Source organism: Trachemys scripta, chromosome 2, assembly GCF_013100865.1.
Source record: "Trachemys scripta elegans isolate TJP31775 chromosome 2, CAS_Tse_1.0, whole genome shotgun sequence".
NCBI lineage: Eukaryota > Metazoa > Chordata > Testudines > Emydidae > Trachemys > Trachemys scripta.
In genome coordinates, this window is record NC_048299.1 from 243,674,560 (window position 1) to 243,692,890 (window position 18,331).

At 44.5% G+C, this 18,331-nt stretch overlaps 1 protein-coding gene across 1 annotated transcript in view; it reads right to left on the minus strand.

Annotated features, from left to right (window-relative positions):
- Positions 1–18,331, minus strand: part of NIPAL2 (NIPA like domain containing 2) — a 76,468-nt gene that overhangs the window by 3,880 nt on the left and 54,257 nt on the right. Inside the window, exons 6-9 of the mRNA XM_034763358.1 lie at positions 15,263–15,359; positions 13,184–13,319; positions 4,589–4,677; positions 1,306–1,369 (exon numbers count right to left, since the gene is read on the minus strand). Of these exons, the coding sequence (XP_034619249.1) occupies positions 1,306–1,369; positions 4,589–4,677; positions 13,184–13,319; positions 15,263–15,359 (386 nt within the window). The remainder of the gene's footprint in view (positions 1–1,305; positions 1,370–4,588; positions 4,678–13,183; positions 13,320–15,262; positions 15,360–18,331) is intronic.

Below are 18,331 nucleotides of genomic sequence, written 5' to 3' on the forward strand. Positions count from 1 at the left end.
GACCAAATTATGCTCTCGACAATCCCTTGGCAGCTTATGGATTCCTGTGGGTTTTCAAAGGCTGTTTGCCTTACTCACACACCTAATCTCACTGACTTCAAAGGAACTGATGTGAGAAAGCTGAGCTGAGCCCCAAACTGAGCCACAGCAAGAAAAACACATTTGCATCCTGGAACAATTGTTTGTGGAGTATCTAGACTAACATTTACAGTTAAATTGATTATTAGTTAACTCAAGTTACAACACAACCAAAAACTCTAGTCTAGACAGGCCCTTTGTTTCGCTCATTTGACTTTTGTGTCTCAGAACCAGGCTTCTGGCCGGCAGTGATTTTCAACTGCTTGGTAAGTGTCTTCTGTCCCTCTAAGGCTGTACACAACATCAACTTCACGCCTGCCAAGTGTGTGCATTCAATTTGCTTATCTTCATTTTCTACCACTTCCACTACAAACACTGTCAGTCACACAAACCATTAAATAGTTCTATGGGGCCGCTCAGTCCTACCTCCAGTGGGAGTGGTCACATACAATTGTCAGTTGCGTTTGTTTCACTACATTAGGGCCTCGCATCTAATTAATAATTTTGGGAACTGTTCTTCCACTTGTGTGTTAAGTATCCCATTCCCATCAACAATGATGTCTCACCCATCACCTGAGCCTTTACTGTACTGGCAACTCCTGAGGAATCTGTGGCTGCTTCTGTTTCACTTGGCTGTATGACGGGTAGGCTGCCCTTCAAGCATTTACTGCTACCACTTACTTAGCATGACAGGATCTATAATCACCAACAGACAGATTGTCCCTTCCTATCCAAAGGCAACAGGAGAGAGGCATGCCGTTACTAATGTGAGCATGGTGCCTTCTGTGTGATTAACTAACAGTATTGCCCATGGCTAGTAGCAGCAGAGAACAGTAGGTAGAAGATAACATGGAGGGAGGGACTTTTCTAGCACTAATCAGTACATACTCCACAATGCGATCATTGATGGAAAACAGCCAATGATTTGTCTCATTTACAGAGGGAACACGTAATGTTAGCTTTTCATTCCATTGGGGAGAGTGGGAGAGATAGGGGCTCACAAATGGCAAATATTAATATTTTTACAGGTTTGGATTCAAAAACAGGCCCTTATAACAAAACACAAATATTAGCCTTTGTAATGTTTTTTATCCTACTGTAACAGCTGCTCCTTAACACATTGCGATGGAATAGGTTTCTTCTTCAGGAGAAAAGGAAAAGTTCTTTGGAAAGGTAACTGCTGTTTCGATACAAACTTTGTTACAGATTTTCAGTAAATACACTTACCCGAATAGAAACATGAACACACTCAGCAAAGATGCACCTTGGAATTCCTGATAAAATATGACCCCTAGAATGTGACAGAAACAAGAAATGCAGATCTTGAACAAATTCCAAGTGAAGTGAATTACCGATGACAGGGTCAGAAGGTAGGTTATGATCAAGTGGAAAAAAATCCCAAATACGTCAATACAAATTTTGGGTGGGTTCATATTATATGCACATATTCAGTATCTATGCCTTTTTTTAGATAATAGTAATTGCATATATCTTGATAAGATCTCACTCTACCAGGTTTGGACTTCTTGCTTGTGTTGTTAATTGTTCAGTATAGTCACATTTTATATTGCCAACAACTGAAAACCCTTGTTAAGTGTAAAAGATATTTTTAAAGAATGAAACCTTGTTGAATTACATAGAGGTCCTTACACAGTGTTTATTCAGGTCAGGCTCAGACTGAGGGCTTGTCTACATGCAGAGTTGCAGCAATTTAACTAAATGTGTTGTTTTAAACCAATAAAGTTAAGTACAAAAGGCTCTGTGGACACTCTTACTTCAGATTAAATCAGGTTTATTTGGGTTTAGCTTAGACAATTAGGAACACATTTAAAACGGCAATACGTTTCTCTTAAGCCACATAGGGGCTTGCACCATTTTAGCTCGTTTAACTAAACGAGTGCAGATTTGTATATAGATCAGAGGTATTCAAACTGTGGTTCGTGAACTACCAGTGATCCGCAAGCTCCATTCAGGTGGTCCACAGATAGTTCCCTGTAAGGTGCGTGCCTGGGCGGCTGCACATGAGAAAATGAAGGGACACTCATCTAACTTTATGTCAGTTCATATTGTGGGGCTGCTGCGGCAGGGGAGAGAGGGAGAGACCCGCCCTCCTTCCCAGCCCCAGCTTGGGGACTGCCGTGGCGGGGGAGAGAGGGCACATCCATCGCATTAGAAAGGTAAGACTACTGATATTAAAATATGAGTTGTGTGCTTTTATTTGTAGAAGAAAAAAAGTTAATTACTATTAAGGTTTTTTATATAGCGCTTTTATCCAAAGCGCTTTACAATAGTTAGCTAATGGTACAAACAACATTTGGAAAGATCATTTAGTGGTCCGCCAAGACCCTCAGCAATTTTCAAGTGGTCCGCAAAAAAAAAAAAAAAAAGTTTGAGAACCACTGATATAGATGATCCTGAATAAGGATGTGGCCTTTAAAAAAAGTAGGCACAAGACCAAACTCTCCATATGGTTACTCCAGTGCAAGCCCTTTTGGCCAATGTCTCCTCTCGGTCACAAAGCACAGGTCTGTTCTAACACAGCTGCTGAGGCAATCTTCATGGAACTCCTTTTACCATTAATGGAAGTTCTGAATATTAAATTTCCTGCAGACCAATGACAGGACTGCCCCTGTGTACGTTAAAATCGGTCATAAATATTATAGCTGTATCATTTTGGCTTATTGCTGAAACAGGATCTTTAGGTACATTTATACTACAATAAATTAAATAAATACATAAACAATTAGGGCGTCAAATGATTAAAAATAATTATTATTAATCACAGTTTTAATCGCACTGTTAATCAATAATAGAATACCATTTATTTAAATATTTTTGCATGTTTTCTACATTTTCAAATATATTGATTTCCATTACATCACAGAATACAAAGTGAGCACTGTACACTTTGTATTATTATTAATTACAACTATTTGCACTGTAAAAAAGATAAACAAAAGAAATAGTATTTTTCAATTCACCTCATATAAATACTGTAGTCAATCTCTTTATCATGAAAGTGCAACTTACAAATGTAGACATGTCAACTCTAAAGTTTTACATTGCTTTGTTTTTGAGTGCAGTTATGTAATCAAAAAAATCTACATTTGTAAGTTGCTCTTTCATGATAAAGAGATTGCACTACAGTACTTGTATGAGGTGAATTAAAAAAATACTATTTCTTTTATCTTTTTTACAGTGAAAATATTTGTAATAAAAAATAATAATATAAAGGGAGCACTGTACACTTTGTGTTCTGTGTTGTAATGGAAATCAATATATTTGAAAATGTAGAAAAAATCCAAAATATTTATAATAAATGTAAATTAGCATGTTATTATTGTTTAACAGTGCGATTAAAACTCAGATTAATTGCAATTATTTTTTTTAATTGAGTTCATTTGTTTTGAGTTAATCATTTGAGTTCACTGCAATTGATTGACAGCCCTAAAAAAATAAAAATCTGAGTCTTAGAGCCCGGGTCAACAGATTTGGGCTCATACTGCGGGGCTTAAAATAGTAGTACAGATATTCCTAACCGGGCTGGAGCCCCAACCCCTTGGCCAGGTTTCAAAGCCTGGGTTCCAGATCCAGCCTGAATGTCCACACTGCTATTTTTAGCCCCACAAGTCTGAGTCATAGAATCATAGAATATGAGGGTTGGAAGGGACCTCAGGAGATCATCTAGTCCAATCCCCTTCTCAAAGCAGGACAAATCCCCAGACAGTTTTCTTTTTTTAATTAAAAAAAACAAAAACAAAAAAAAAAAACCCATACACCCCCATTCCCTAAATGGCCCCCTCAAGGATTGAGCTCATAACCCTGGATTTAGCAGGCCAATGCTCAAACCACTGAGCTATCCCTCCCCCCAAGTCAATTGACCCAGGCTCAGAGACTCAGTGCGGCAGAATTTTTTTTCAGTGTAGACGTCATCGTCTTTCTCTCCTCTCTTGTTCTTTCAGTGCAGACAATTTCCAAGATTTTCAGTCTCTCTTTAATGAGAGCAAGTTCAAAGTTCTCACCCAGAATAAAACGTTATAAGGTTTAAAGGCCTTTGGAGTATTTTATTTCCTTCACTTAACCTAGAATGCAGCGTTCTGAAATATAATACACAAACTACTACAAAACACAGCTGTCTGTCATTTGAGTAGCTTGCCACACTATTAAAATTACTTTACTAGCTAGGATATGGAGAGGCCAATGTACACATGGTAAACACATTTATGGTACTTCCAGAGGAGGCTAATACTAATGACAGTACCTAATAAGCCAGTAAAGCAGAATAAACTGTACATGGCTGTATTGTACTGGAAAAGCTAGAATCTGATGGCATTTAATTTTATTTCAAAGTTCTGAACTTATGATCATTTTCAAAATATACACCTGTCATATTACATAAAAATCTCTCCTTGAAGATAAAAGTGACTTGTTAGCATTCCTGATTCAAAGAAGAGAATTCAATCTTGCTATTTAGAAAGAGCTTTTGTTTGGATAAAAAGTAAAAACAAACCTGCAATGATGGCGCTGGTTGTGAAGAACACAAAGTTAATCGGCACAACGACTGTTGCATTGTAGAGCTGCATAGATTGATTTAAGAACCTAAAAGAAGGCAGTTATTACATCTCCTGGATACAAAGTATGCTGTGCACGAAGTGTAGTAATAGGTGTAATACTTTCACATTAAAACAGCTAACAGCGCAGTACGTGTTGGCGTCTGCAGCAGATATGCATACTGGTTTTGACCCTGCATAGTACAAATGAATAGTGCAAGATAAAAGATGATGAGCACAGGAAATCCAACTCTGAATCAATTAGAGTAATGTTGTATGACTGCCAAATTATTCCTGCCTATTAGCAGGAGTAAGATCTAGCCAGTTGACAATAGCTAAATGCTGATTAGCATGAAGAAGCTTAAGTTTTTGTCTCTTCAGACACCCACCCTCTTCCCCTTTTTAAGAGCTTGATCCAAAGCCCACCAAAATCAACAGGAATCTTTCCACTGACTGGGCTTTGCATCGGGCCATTATACCTGGGATAGAATCATAGAAGATTAGGGTTGGAAGAGACCTCAGGAGGTCATCTAGTCCAACTCCCTGCTCAAAGCAGGACCAACACCAACTAAATCATCCCAGCCAGGGCTTTGTCAATCTGGGCCTTAAAAACCTCTAAGGATGGAGATTCCACCACCTCCCTAGGTAACGCATTCTAGTGCTTCACCACCCTCCTAGTGAAATAGTGTTTCCTAATATCCAACCTAAACCTCCCGCACTGCAACTTGAGATCATTGCTCCTTATTCTGTCACCTGGCACCACTGAGAACAGCCGAGCTCCATCCTCTTTGGAATCCCCCTTCGGGTAGTTGAAGGCTGCTATCAAATCCCCGCTCACTCTTTTCTTTTGCAGACTAAACAAGCCCAGTTCTCTCAGCCTCTCCTCGTAAGTCATGTGCTCCAGTCCCCTGATCATTTTCGTTGCCCTCCACTGGACTCTCTCCAATTTGTCCACATCCTTCTTGGAGTGGGGGGCCCAAAACTGGACGCAATGCTCCAAATGTGGCCTCACCAGCGCCAAATAGAGGGGAATAATCACTTCCCTTGATCTGCTGGCAATGCTCCTACTAATGCAGCCCAATATGCCGTTAGCCTTCTTGGCAATGAGGACACACTGCTGACTCATATCCAGCTTCTGGTCCACTGTAATCCCTAGGTCCTTTTCTGCAGAACTGCTGCTTAGCCAATTGGTCCTCAGCCTGTAGCAGTGCATGGGATTCTTCCTTCCTAAGTGCAGGACTCTGCACTTGTCCTTGTTGAACCTCATCAGATTTCTTTTGGCCCAATGCTCTAATTTGTCTAGGTCCCTCTGTATCCTATCCCTACCCTCCAGCGTATCTACCGCTCCCCCCAGCTTAGTGTCTTCTGCAAACTTGCTGAGGGTGCAGTCAATGCCATCCTCCAGATCATTAATTAAGATGTTGAACAAAACCAGCCCCAGGACCGACCCTTGAGGCACTTCACTTGATACCAGCTGCCAGCTAGACATCGAGCCACTGATCACTATCCCTTGAGCCCAACAATCTAGCCAGCTTTCTATCCACCTTCTAGTCCATTCATCCAATCCATACTTTTTTAACTTGCTGGCAAGAATACTGTGGGAGATAGATTATGTTTCTGAGCAAGGAAGCAAGCAGGAGATTTGAGCCTTTATTCCGTTTATCGCAGAGGAATAAGGCCTGGTCTCCACACAGAAGTTAGTATAGTTCTCCTTATTTTGGTGGGAGCTGGCATGTGTTCACACACATCTCCCATTGCAAGATCACTGGATTTACATTTATTTAATGAAGCCATTTTGCAAATGCCACAACTCTATTTTGGTGGCAGTTAAATCAATTTAGCTCCAGTGGATGCATCCCACTTCTTATATAAGTGAACAGTTCTCCCATTACTATCCCACACTGCACCAGTCACTGCAGAATTGATCTCTCAGTGGGGGTCAGTATGCCTGGAAACCACTCCTCTGTTTAAACAGCTTTGGCAAATCCACATGGGCCCCATTTGGAAGCCACTTTGGTAGCAAGCAACTACCATTTCTCAGAGTCGCACAATTTTTTGGAGAAAATTCAAAAGAGCTATCATGAAGGCCTCATGTATTTGCATGGACCCTTCTGGAGCTCACTGCCTTCAAAGATAGGTGGGAGGAGAAGCATGTGCAATCACAGCTGGGAAATAGTTGGAGAATATCAAAGTGTTCAAGCGCCAGCTATCCCCAAAGACAAAAGTCAGCGTCAGAGCAGGAGAAAGGAGCTCACCAAACCTGCCGGCACACTAAGGACAAACCATTCCATCTCCAATAAAGCACCCAAATCCTGCCCTTTTTATGGTATTTAACCTTAATGTTTAACTTGACTTGTGCTCACACACCACGCAAGACTCTCACCCCTGTTCCAGCTCCTGTACTCTGAATAAAAGGGGCTTAAAAAGCCACAGATTCTCACAGGGAAGAATACCTCCTTCCCTATGTCAGAGGTAAACAGCCATGGACTGTCTGTTGAGGGCCCCCACTAGGATTGCCAAATTCTAATTGCACAAAACCGAACACCCTAATCCCGCCCCTTCCCCAGACAACGTCCCCTTCCCCGAGGCCCTGCCCCCCGCTCACTACATTTCCCCTCCACCGGTGGATCGCTGTCCGCCACCCTCACTCACTTTCACTGGGCTGGGGTGCAAGAAGGGGTGAGGCCTTTAACTGGGGGTGCGGGCTCCAGGGTGGGGCCAGAAATTAGGGGTTCAAGGTGCGGGAGGGGGCTCCAGGCTAGGGCAGAGCATTGGGGTGTGGGAGGAGATGAGGGCTCCGGTGGGGGCTCTGGTGTGGGGCCGAGGATGAGGGGTTTGGAGTTCAGGAGGGGGGTCCAGGCTGGGGGGTGGGACACAGGAGTGCAGGATATGTGCGGGGACTCTATGCTGGGGCACAGGGTTGGGGTGCAGGAGGGGGTACGGGCTCTAGGCTGAGGGTGCAGGCTCTGGGGTAGGGTGGGGGATGAGGAGTTTGGGGTGCAGGAGAGGGCTCCAGGTTTGGGGAAGGGCTTAGGACTAGGGCAGAGGAGTTGGGCATGGGCTTACTTCCGGCGATTCTCGGTCAGCAGCGCAGCGGGGGGACTAAGGCAAGCTTTGTGCCTGTTCTGACTCCGTGCTGCGCCCCAGAAGCGGCCAGCAGCAGGTCCAGCTCCTAGGTGGAGGCGTGGCAGGCGGCTCTGCACACTGCTCTCGCCTGCAGGCACCGCCACTGCAGCTGCCATTGGCCGCAGTTCCCAGCCAATGGGAGTGCGGAACCAGTGCTTGGGGTGGGGGCAGCGCATGGAGCCCTGTGCCCCTTCCCACCGCCTAGGAGCCGGACCTGCTGGCCCCTTCCAGGGCGCAGCGCAGAGCCAACACAGGTAGGGAGTAGCCTGTCTTAGCTCCACAGCACTGCCCACCAGACTTTTAATGGCCTGGTCAGCAATGCTGACCAGAGCCGTCAGGGTCCCTTTTTGACCGGGTGTTCTAGTCGAAACCGGACACCTGATCACCCTAGCCCCCACCCAAGCACTGATGCAGGGGTCGTGGCAGGCATCGGGGTGGGGCCACAGTACATAGCACCATGGAGATTTTGGGCAGCACCTCTCCCCACAGGCAGCTGGGGACAGGTTGATGTAGTTTAGTAGCCATGGATGATCATCTCATTTACACTAGAGGCCACGTTGGCTCCCAGAGCAGCAGAGTTGGGAAGGCACAAAAAGGTGATTTACAGTTCCCTTAGCCCCACCTCCCTTTAGGCTACATGTTCAGTGCGGCACCTCTCAGAAGCACAACACAGAACCTCACCCGTAGCCTCAGCTGGAGTGCAACGGCGTTGTGCACTATACAAGGACGTGTAGGACAACGCTTGGATGTATGTGTTCTTACACCAACCTTCATGGTCTATTTAATCCCGTAACAAAAACAAAGCAATTCATCATGTTGAAGGAGAATGAAAGTCTCATGAAGAAGTATTACAACCTGCCACATCCATATCTACCCATAGGATTATGAATCATGCCTGTGAACACTGGAATGTATCTTTGTAAATTCAGTGTCACTGCACCCCCCACATACTGTATCCTGCCAACAATGCATTTGAAACAGAAAGAAATATTAAGAGATGGCAGAGTGTTTTAGAAACCTATAAAAAGAACTATGCTTAAACATTTCATTGGTACAATATATGTGAATAGTAAAAATCCAAACTCTGATCTGTTTTAGCCATTAAAGTAATTGCAAGGTTATTTTAGTGACTGTTGAGCAGTCTCCATGGTGCTTTAAAAATAAAGAAATCCTACATATCCACAGGATAGTCAGGATTTTGAAGTCACTGAAAACACCTCATTATTTTCTCTCATTTGCAATAATCTTAGTCTCAGGGACCGAAACATAGATGCTGATGCTTAGCAGCAAGTCCCCAAAAGATGTAACAAAAGCTGTTCTGAGTTCTCAAGAATCAGTAAAATAAACTAACTTGGTGAGAGATCTAGGTAAAAGGGGGGGGGGGGGGAGTCAGGAGTAACAGCATTGTCTCCTTTTGAAAAGTCTGCTCAGGTGGAATGGAAGAAGACAGATATTGGGCCCAGGAAGCAAAGTGGCCACATTTTGCCTTTGTTTGAGTTTTGACCAAGTGAAGGAAGAAAAAAAAAAAAAAAAAAAATCGATCTGCCGAAGGAGAAGAGAATCATTCAGCAGCCTCCCATTTACCAAGCTCTATTTCCTCTCTTAAATGCCCTGAACTCTTCTCCCAGCAAAGATCTGGGTGTAAACTATGCTACAATCTGTGACAGGGAGTTCCAGAGTCACTGCAGAATGATAATCCTGATTCCCCTACGATAGCGCTGCCACTAGAGTGCTAGGTTGGCTGTTTCATTAAAAACAATGAAAACAAACATTCCAAATTAATCTGGAGCAGCCTGTACAAGTGCATTGAATGGTGCAATCTGCACCAGAAGCATAGGGACAAGGATAAAGAGAATGGATTCTCCATTCAGCTGGGAGTTCTATTTTACATTTCTGATGGCAGCAGCAGTCTCCAGTGGCAGCAATACAATGATCACTTAGGGTACGTCTATACTTACCTGCTGGTTTGGCAGCAAGCAATCGATCTCCTGGGATCGATTTATCGAGTCTTGCTAGACGTGATAAATCTATCCTGGAAGTGCTCACCGTCGATGCCGGTAATCCTGCTCCGCGAGAGGAATAGGCGGAGTAGACGGGGGAGCCTGCCTGCCGCATGTGGACCTGCGGTACGTACCTTTAAGTTTGAACTAAGATACTTCGACTAATGTAGCTGAAGTTGCGTATCTTAGTTCGAACTGGGGGCTTAGTGCGGACCAGCCCTAAGCAGGCCAGAGCCCAGCAGGAAAAATCCTGATTTTGCAGAGTGCTCTCCAAAGTTAACTATTTCCTAGAGAGGCTCAGCCATACCTAGCTTGCACTTCAGGCACAAATTTCTCAGAGGCAAAACACAGAATGCAGATTTAGCCAAAGGGGATGGGAGGATAATCTATTGCTTCCACCTTAGGACAAAAGGTGAACATAAATCTAAGAGCAGATCTAGGCTTAAAATGCTGCATCGATGCAGCTGTAGTGCTTTAATGAAGACCCTCTTAGCTGAAGGGAGAGAGGTTCTTCTGTCGGTTTAGTTAATCCACCTCTGCGAGAAGCTCTTTCACCAAGATAGTGTAATACTGACAGACTCTGGTTGTGGGTGGCTGGGATAGAATCTGGGGCCTTTGGAGTTTAGTGCATGAGCCTCTACTGCATAAGGTAAAAGCTGGCTCTTAGTAAGGCTGTAGAGCAGTCTCTGTCTGTCTCTCCCCTCCCCCGCATCCCCACAAGGTGTGTGGGTTACAATAGCACTGACTACACTGGTGCTTAGGTTGGATTGCGGATGTGATTGCAGAGCCATTGGCCATTATCTTTGAAAACTCATGGCAATTGGGGGAGATCCCGGATGACTGGAAAATGACTAATGTAGTGCCCATCTTTAAAAAAGGGAAGGAGGAGGATCCGGGGAACTACAGGCCAGTCAGCCTCACCTCAGTCCCTGGAAAAATCATGGAGCAGGTCCTCAAGGAATCAATTCTGATGCAGAGATCAGGAACAGTCAGCATGGATTCAACAAGGGCAAGTCATGCCTGACTAACCTAATTGGCTTCTATGATGAGATAACTGGCTCTGTCGATGAGGGGAAAGCTGTGGACGTGTTATTCCTTGACTTTAGCAAAGTTTTTGATACTGTCTTCCACAGTATTCTTGCCGGCAAGTTAAAGTAGTATGGGCTGGATGAATGGACTATAAGGTGGATAGAAAGCTGGCTAGGTCATTGGGCTCAACGGGTAGTGATCAATGGTTCCACATCTAGTTGGCAGCTGGTATAAAGCGGAGTGCCCCAAGGGTCGGTCCTGGGGCCAGTTTTGTTCAATATCTTCATGTAAGGACTCGGACTCACCCCTGCGGCGCCTCCTGCTGGTCGCCCATGGGAATTAGCTCGTGGCAGCTCTGGAAGTGCCCTCTGCAGGCCGGTGTCCCACTGCCTCTTGGCCCCCGTGTCCCTCCCAGGACCCGGTGCCCCTTTATCTGGGGGGCTGCCCCCTGGCAGTAACCCCTTTCTCTTTGGGTCTCCCCTCCCCGGGGAACCTCCACCCACTATCCCCGCCTTGCCTCAGAATAAGGCCACTGCCAGTCACCAACTAGCCCCCGCTCCCTGAGGCAGACTGCAGTATAAGCCACTCATCATTGTGAAGGTTGGGTTTGGACCTGCTGCCTTTGCCTACCCCTGGGCTGCCCTCTACAACCCTCAGTACCTATTTGCCTTTTGCTAGGCCGCAGCCCGGGGCTTTCCAGGCTGGAGCTCCCTGGCTCCTCTGCCTTTCCCCAGCCCTGCTCCACTCAGGTATCCTGTCTCTAGCTCCCTGCAGCCAGGCCTATCTCCCTCTACAAACAAAGAGAAACTGTTTGGGATCCTGGCTCACAGCCTTTTTATACAGGCCAGCTGTGGCCTGATTGGGGCGTGGCACAGCTGCGGCTGCTTCCCCAATCAGCCCAGCTTTTAGAGCTGCAGCCCTCTCCAGGGCTGCTTTCCAGCTCTCCCAAGCAGCAGCGGGTGTCCACCCCCTACACTTCATTAATGATCTGGAGGATGGCATTGACTGCACCCTCAGCAAGTTTGCAGATGACACTAAACTGGGAGGAGTGGTAGATACGCTGGAGGGTAGGGATAGGATAAAGCAGGACCTAGACAAATTAGAGGATTGGGCCAAAAGAAATCTGATGAGGTTCAACAAGGACAAGTGCAGAGTCCTGCACTTAGGAAGGAAGAATCCCATGCACTGTTACAGACTAGGGACCGAATGGCTAGGCAGCAGTTCTGCAGAAAAGGACCTAGGGGTTACAGTGGACCTAAAGCTGGATATCAGTCAACAGTGTGCCCTTGTTGCCAAGAAAGCTAACAGCATTTGGGGCTATTTAAGGAGGGGCATTGCCAGCAGATCGAGGGACGTGATCATTCCCCTGTATTTGGCATTGGTGAGGCCTCATCTGGAGTACTGTGTCCAGTTTGGGGTCCCACACTACAAGAAGGATGTGGAAAAATTAGAAAGAGTCCAGTGGAGGTCAACAAAAATGATTAGGGGTCTGGAGTACATGACTTATGAGGAGAGGCTGAGGGAACTGGGATTGTTTAGTCTGCAGAAGAGAAGAGTGAGGGGGGATTTGATAGCTGCTTTCAAATACCTGAAAGAGGGTTCCAAAGAGGATGGATTTAGACTGTTCTCAGTGGTACCAGATGACAGAACAAGGAGTAACAGTTTCAAGTTGCAATGAGGGAGATATAGGTTGGATATTAGGAAAAACATTTTCACTAGGAGGGTGGTGAAGCACTGGAATGGGTTACCTGGAGAGGTGGTGCAAACTCCTTCCTTAAAGGTTTTTAAGGTTAGTCTTGACGAAGCCCTGGCTGGGATGATTTAGTTGGGGATTGGTCCTGCTTTGAGCAGGGGTTTGGACTAGATGACCTTCTGAGGTCCCTTCCAACCCTGATATTCTATGATTCTATGTTGTTCAGGGGTGTGGATTATTCACACCCCGAGCAACGTAGTTATACCGAATTAATTCTGTAGTCTAGACCAGGGCTAAGTGGGAAAAAGAATTCCCTTTCTAAATTTAGGACAAAGTTACTGAAAGCGCATTGGCTATTAGATTAATTGGTTACCAGCAATGGGTCTAAAAGCTGCATGACAAAGTAACAGAAAGAAAACAGCAAGTTTTACTTCACAGTTGGGTTTAAGAACTGTGAGAAAAATAAACATGCATTTTGAACGAACCTGAATTGTTTGTTAATAAGAGAGGAAGGCACCAGTATAATAAATCCAAGTGAAATAATCCAATGAGAAATAAATTATAAATAAATAAATAAATTTTTTAAAAAAAAATCAGTGAAGGCAATCGGTGTGTTTAACTGTTATTCACACCAGGAGTCACTATGCACCAGTAATTAGCAAAACCAGCAGATAAATGGATAGAAAGGTTAACAAAAACTAACTTACTTGACTTGGAAAACACAAGATGTCACCATTGTAATGAACATGATATAGAAAATGGGGTATGTTAGCTGCATTTTGCCCTTTGCAGAGAATGTTATCATGCCTGCCACAGCCTTTACTGAAATGATCGTCAATGATGCTGGAAGAGAGAGAGAGATATGTTAACAAGGTAGAATTATTCGCCTTTACCCCAGAGTGTCAGTGCTGCAGAAAGACATATTGATCAGTAGTCTATGTAAAAAGTTAGTTATGTTTTTAACCCTTCTTCTGATTTTCTTTTTAAACCAATAAAAGGTTTGAAATGCACATAACCACAAACAAAGCTTGCTTTAAAGGAAACTGAGCAGCAATCTTCAGGCCAGCCGAGGAGGAGAAGCATTGCAGCATGACGTACTACCCGTTTGGAGAGCAGAATCAGGCTTCCTCATTACCTGAGCAAGTAAAGGTGCAGATGGCTAGACTAAAAGGCACTCACACTTCTCCTCTGGCGTGGGCTCTTGATTTGCCCCAGCCCTTGCTGCTGAAGCTCAATTGTGGAGGTTACAATAACCTCACAGAAAATAGAACAAATTCAAAACATATGGGGTGGCAAGATGAGAGGAGTAACAGTGCACTTGTCACACTAAAAGAAAGTAATTAATAGCAGGGGACAAGGTCCCATCACTTGGATCTAATTCCAGGTTCTCCAAGAAGCTCAGTTCCAAAGTTCCAATTTGCCCAATTACAGAGATAGCTCCCAGGTGCAAAATTCATATTGACATACAGTTCAGAACTTCCCAACACTCTGGACAGGAGGGTGGGGGAAGGAATTCAGATCTGGGGTTCTGTTCCAAGTATTTTGCTCAGAGCAACTCTGGCATGGGGTTTAAGTGGTGCATAGGCCTTGTGATGGCCTATTTGAATTTCACCATTAGGGCCAAATTCAAGGATTTCCTTTGCTCCCCTTGAGTAGTACCTTACTTCTTGAACACTCCTATTGAAATCAATCGGATTGTTCAAGGTAGTACTCAAAGTGAGCAAAGGGAATCCTTGAATTTCTGGCCCATAATGAGTATGATACAAAAAAAACAACAAACCATCATGGTGATGTGTGGGGTTAAAAACCTCAGTCAGTTACAGGGTAGCATGTAGAAATTGGGCTTTCCAGATGAGGGCTGGATTGCTGAAAGGTGAAGAGATTTGTCATGATAGTGTGACAAACATGGCAACATCCTACCACATCCTTGGGAGATCAAATTACATTTAAGTACCTTTGAGGTCCATTGTATTTAATGAATGATTTATGTATTCTTGTGGGCCAGGATTGTACGTAAACTCTCCAGGGGAAATGTAAGGTCTGGGGATTCAAAGAACTACACTGCAAATGTACAAGTCAAGAATGGATTTTTGGAACAATAAGTGTTAAGTGGATTTTCTGGGGAATACCTAGGCAGAGGTTAATGCAAATGGCAAACTCTAACTAAGTTTAGTGGACTACTGAAGTCTTAATACATATCTATAAAGGCAGTATAGGAAAATATGTTGCATTTATTAAGGCTTCAGTTCTGGAAAAAAATATTCATATATAGGTGGGAGTAGAGGAATGCAGGCAGAAGGTCCCAGGCAGTTATACTGAAGAACTGCACACAAGCAGGGTGGTTAAGAGGTTTTCTGTTTTTGTTTTTAAATTAGTGATTTGTTTTCCTCGGCTAGTCCTGGTCACCAAAATATGTTCTAGACATATGGAGTTTCAAAAGTCTCTGCAATTCATTCTTCCAGGGAGCTAATGATAAAGGATTACTTCAAATGGCAGAGACAAAAAGCCTTGGAATATCCATGCACAAGTCGGATTCACACAGAATCAAACTGCAAATCTAGAAAACCAAACAGTACTAGCAATAGGCATATAAAGTTTGTTGAGTAATTGGCTTTGCTTGTTAGAAAGAAACTCACTGAAGCCATATAAAAACCTAAGGATTCCCCCTTCAGATTGTCCCTTTGAACACAACACTGACATAAGCTAACACAGGGGACCGAGTGACAGAGAGTGGTCAAGTGAGAGAGAGAGAGGAATATTATACAAACAGAATAATATGTTCTTACCTAGTAGTGCTACCATCATTAACAAAACCACGATGTGCTTCACATCCTTTCTTTTGTAGAAATACAGAAGAATGCAGAATATTATTATTTCTAAGATCTGGAAAAAGAGGCAAGAAAGGTTAAGCTGTAAACAATATAACAAATGCTTCATTCAGATTCTTTAAAATGTCACATTGATCTACTCTGCTCAAACAGTTCAAGGGAGGATTGCTTTATTAAACATCTACTAAAAAGTAACTGGGATGCTCTGTACCTCGGGGGAACATCCAGCACCCCCTTGTTCATCCTTGTAAAATGATTGTGTGGTATCCAATGCAAAGTTTGTCATGTAGGGTGTCTTCGGAAGGCTCCTGATGCATTGAGCATGGTAGTTATAGTGATGTTATAGTAATTGTTACAGTACTGTTATAGGTTATAATTTCATATATGTAGTTATGAGACTGAAAATGTATCTTCATGGCTTAAAATAAGCACAGGCAAAAACTCTCCAAGAGCAGAGAGGCAGTTCACACCTCATCAGGGCAGATATGGGGCAAACCCAGCCCAGCCTCACAGGAACAAAAAATGCTGGCATAGGCAGCAACAACAGAATCTGTTAGATTCTCAAGGGAGTCACCCCCCTTCCTTTGGTCAGTTTGGAACTGCAATGAGGTTATGCTCACCTGACTCTGAAGTGGGAGATGGAGCAAGGCCAAGAGGGAAGAAAAGACATGATAAAAGGAAGAGACATTTGCCATGCTCTCTCTCTCTTCCACCTACATCTACAGACACCACAACAAGCAACTGAAGCGCTGATCAAAGGGCAGAGCCTGACTGAAGAGCAACCAGCCAGCCTGTGGTGAGAAGCATCTAAGTTTGTAAGGACATTGAACATGTTAAGGTCAGCTTTTATTTCATTTGACCAAATCTGACCTTTTATGCTTTGACTTATAATCACTTAAAATTTATCTTTATAGTTAATAAATTTGTTTGTTTATTCTACTGAAGAGTGCGTTTGGTTTGAAGTGTGTCAGAGGCTCCCCTGGGGATAACAAGCCGGGTACATATCAATTTCTTTATTAAATCATATAAGCTTGCAGCATCCAGCGGGCACAACTGGACACTACAAGACGGAGCTTCCTAGGGTTGTGTCTGGGACTGGAGATATTGGCTAGTGTCATTCGCTTGCAAGTACCTGGGAGCAGCTTACATGCCAGAGGCTGTGCGTGAACAGCCCAGGGGTTCTCACAGCAGAGCAGGGTAAGGTTGGCTCTCAGAGTCAAGGATTGGAGTGGCTTAGCAGATCACCGGTCCAGACAACACCAGAGGGGAACGTCACAGTAACCTTATCTCCAGTCAACTGAGTTAACAAATAATTGTTCTCATAAATCTTTCCTGCTCCTAAGATACGTTTCAAGTTAACTTTCTCATTTCTTTGCTGTCGAGGAGTCTGTTTGCTTTCACAGCATTGAGAAGATTAAAACAAAGATTGTTTTTCTGGGACAGCAAAAGGTACCCACATGAGCTAGGGATTATCAATACAGACACCCCCAAATATATAACCCCCAGGGCTAAAGAGTAGAGAGCTAGCCTGAAGCAGAACATTATCTACTTTTAGCTCAATTTTTCTACAGTGACCATCACCATAATATCTGACTGCATTAGTTTCTTTCCTCTTTGCCCTTTTCGTTTGCCTCAGTCCACAAAACCTTAGCTAGCACTATCTTCATGTCCAAACTTCCCGCCATGCAATCATGGGGGGAATGTATTTCATTCAGATTATAGCTATGCAATGATCTTCAGTCACTGGCTACCCACCTACCTGTCAGGGTACATGACAGAAGGTACACTGGCAAAGCTCAATGACACACCAGCAGAGACTGCCCTGCAGGTCATCTGTAATGCTGACACACTGTTCACTGTACACAGTCCAGACTCGCTTCATCTATGTCATCACCATCTTCCACACTGACAGTTAAATTTACTGGCTTCACTAGTAATGCTAGCTCTTACAGGTTCCCACAGTAACACTTGCTCCCTTGCCAGTACCGTGACACTTCTGTAACATCACCAGCTGCAGAAAACAGCCTCGCTATTATCAGCAACAGAATTTTTAATCATATGTCAACATTCAACCTTCTTTCTGTACTGAAAAAGCATGCAATGAGTGAAACAGCTCTTGGGAGTAATAGAATGAGGCAGGCAGCCAGCAGCCCATCTATAAACAAGTAATTATTCTACTGTCAGTTTAGCTGAGTTCAGATTCACAGGTTGAAATGTAGACCTAGATTCTGGCTTGCATTAGGACAGTTTCTGTGGCACTCCCAAAGCTCAAAGCTGGCCTAAAGCTGACTTAACCAGCTATGGGAGTATTGCCACAGGGGAATAGTCAGGTGGCCTAGTAGCTGCTATAGTGGCTCCTTCTCCATTCCCTCCACTGTTGCTGGTGCAGGGGCTGTGGCCAGGGCTCTTTTATCCCCAGTAATATCTTGGGGCTGTTGGCAGCTGGTATAAATTAATGTAGCCCTTAGGGCAGTGGTCCCCAAACTGTGGGGAGAGCCCCCCTAGTGGAGCATGGAGCAATGTTCAGTGGGTCGTGGCGGGGTCCGTGCCAGGCTCCATGGGAGGTGGGGACGGAGCGGCACCCAGCCCTGCTCTGGCCTCAGCCCCGCTCCGGCCCAGCCCCGGGCTCCCGGCCCGACTGCGGCCCAGCTCTCAGCCGCAGCCCCCGGCTCCTGACCTCAGCCATGGCTCTGGCTCCAGCCTCCGACCATGGCTTCCGGGGGTGGGGGAGGTCAAATTATATTAGGAACAAGGGGTGGGGGACTTAAAAAACTTTTGGGGACAACTGCCTTAGGGCCCCAGATAGTTCCAAGGCTGGAGGAGCATTAAAGTGACTTAAAGCCATCTTTACACCCTGCTTCCTCAGCTGCATGGAGCACTCAGGATCTGAGCCACAGGAAGGCATGGCCTGCTGATGACTATCTGCCTATACTTCGGAGGTATAACAGGACAAGCACGGCTACCTCTGTCCCTTCGAAGCATCAGATTGATCATCTGAGAAACAAGTGCCCTCGTGTCTCTTCCAGG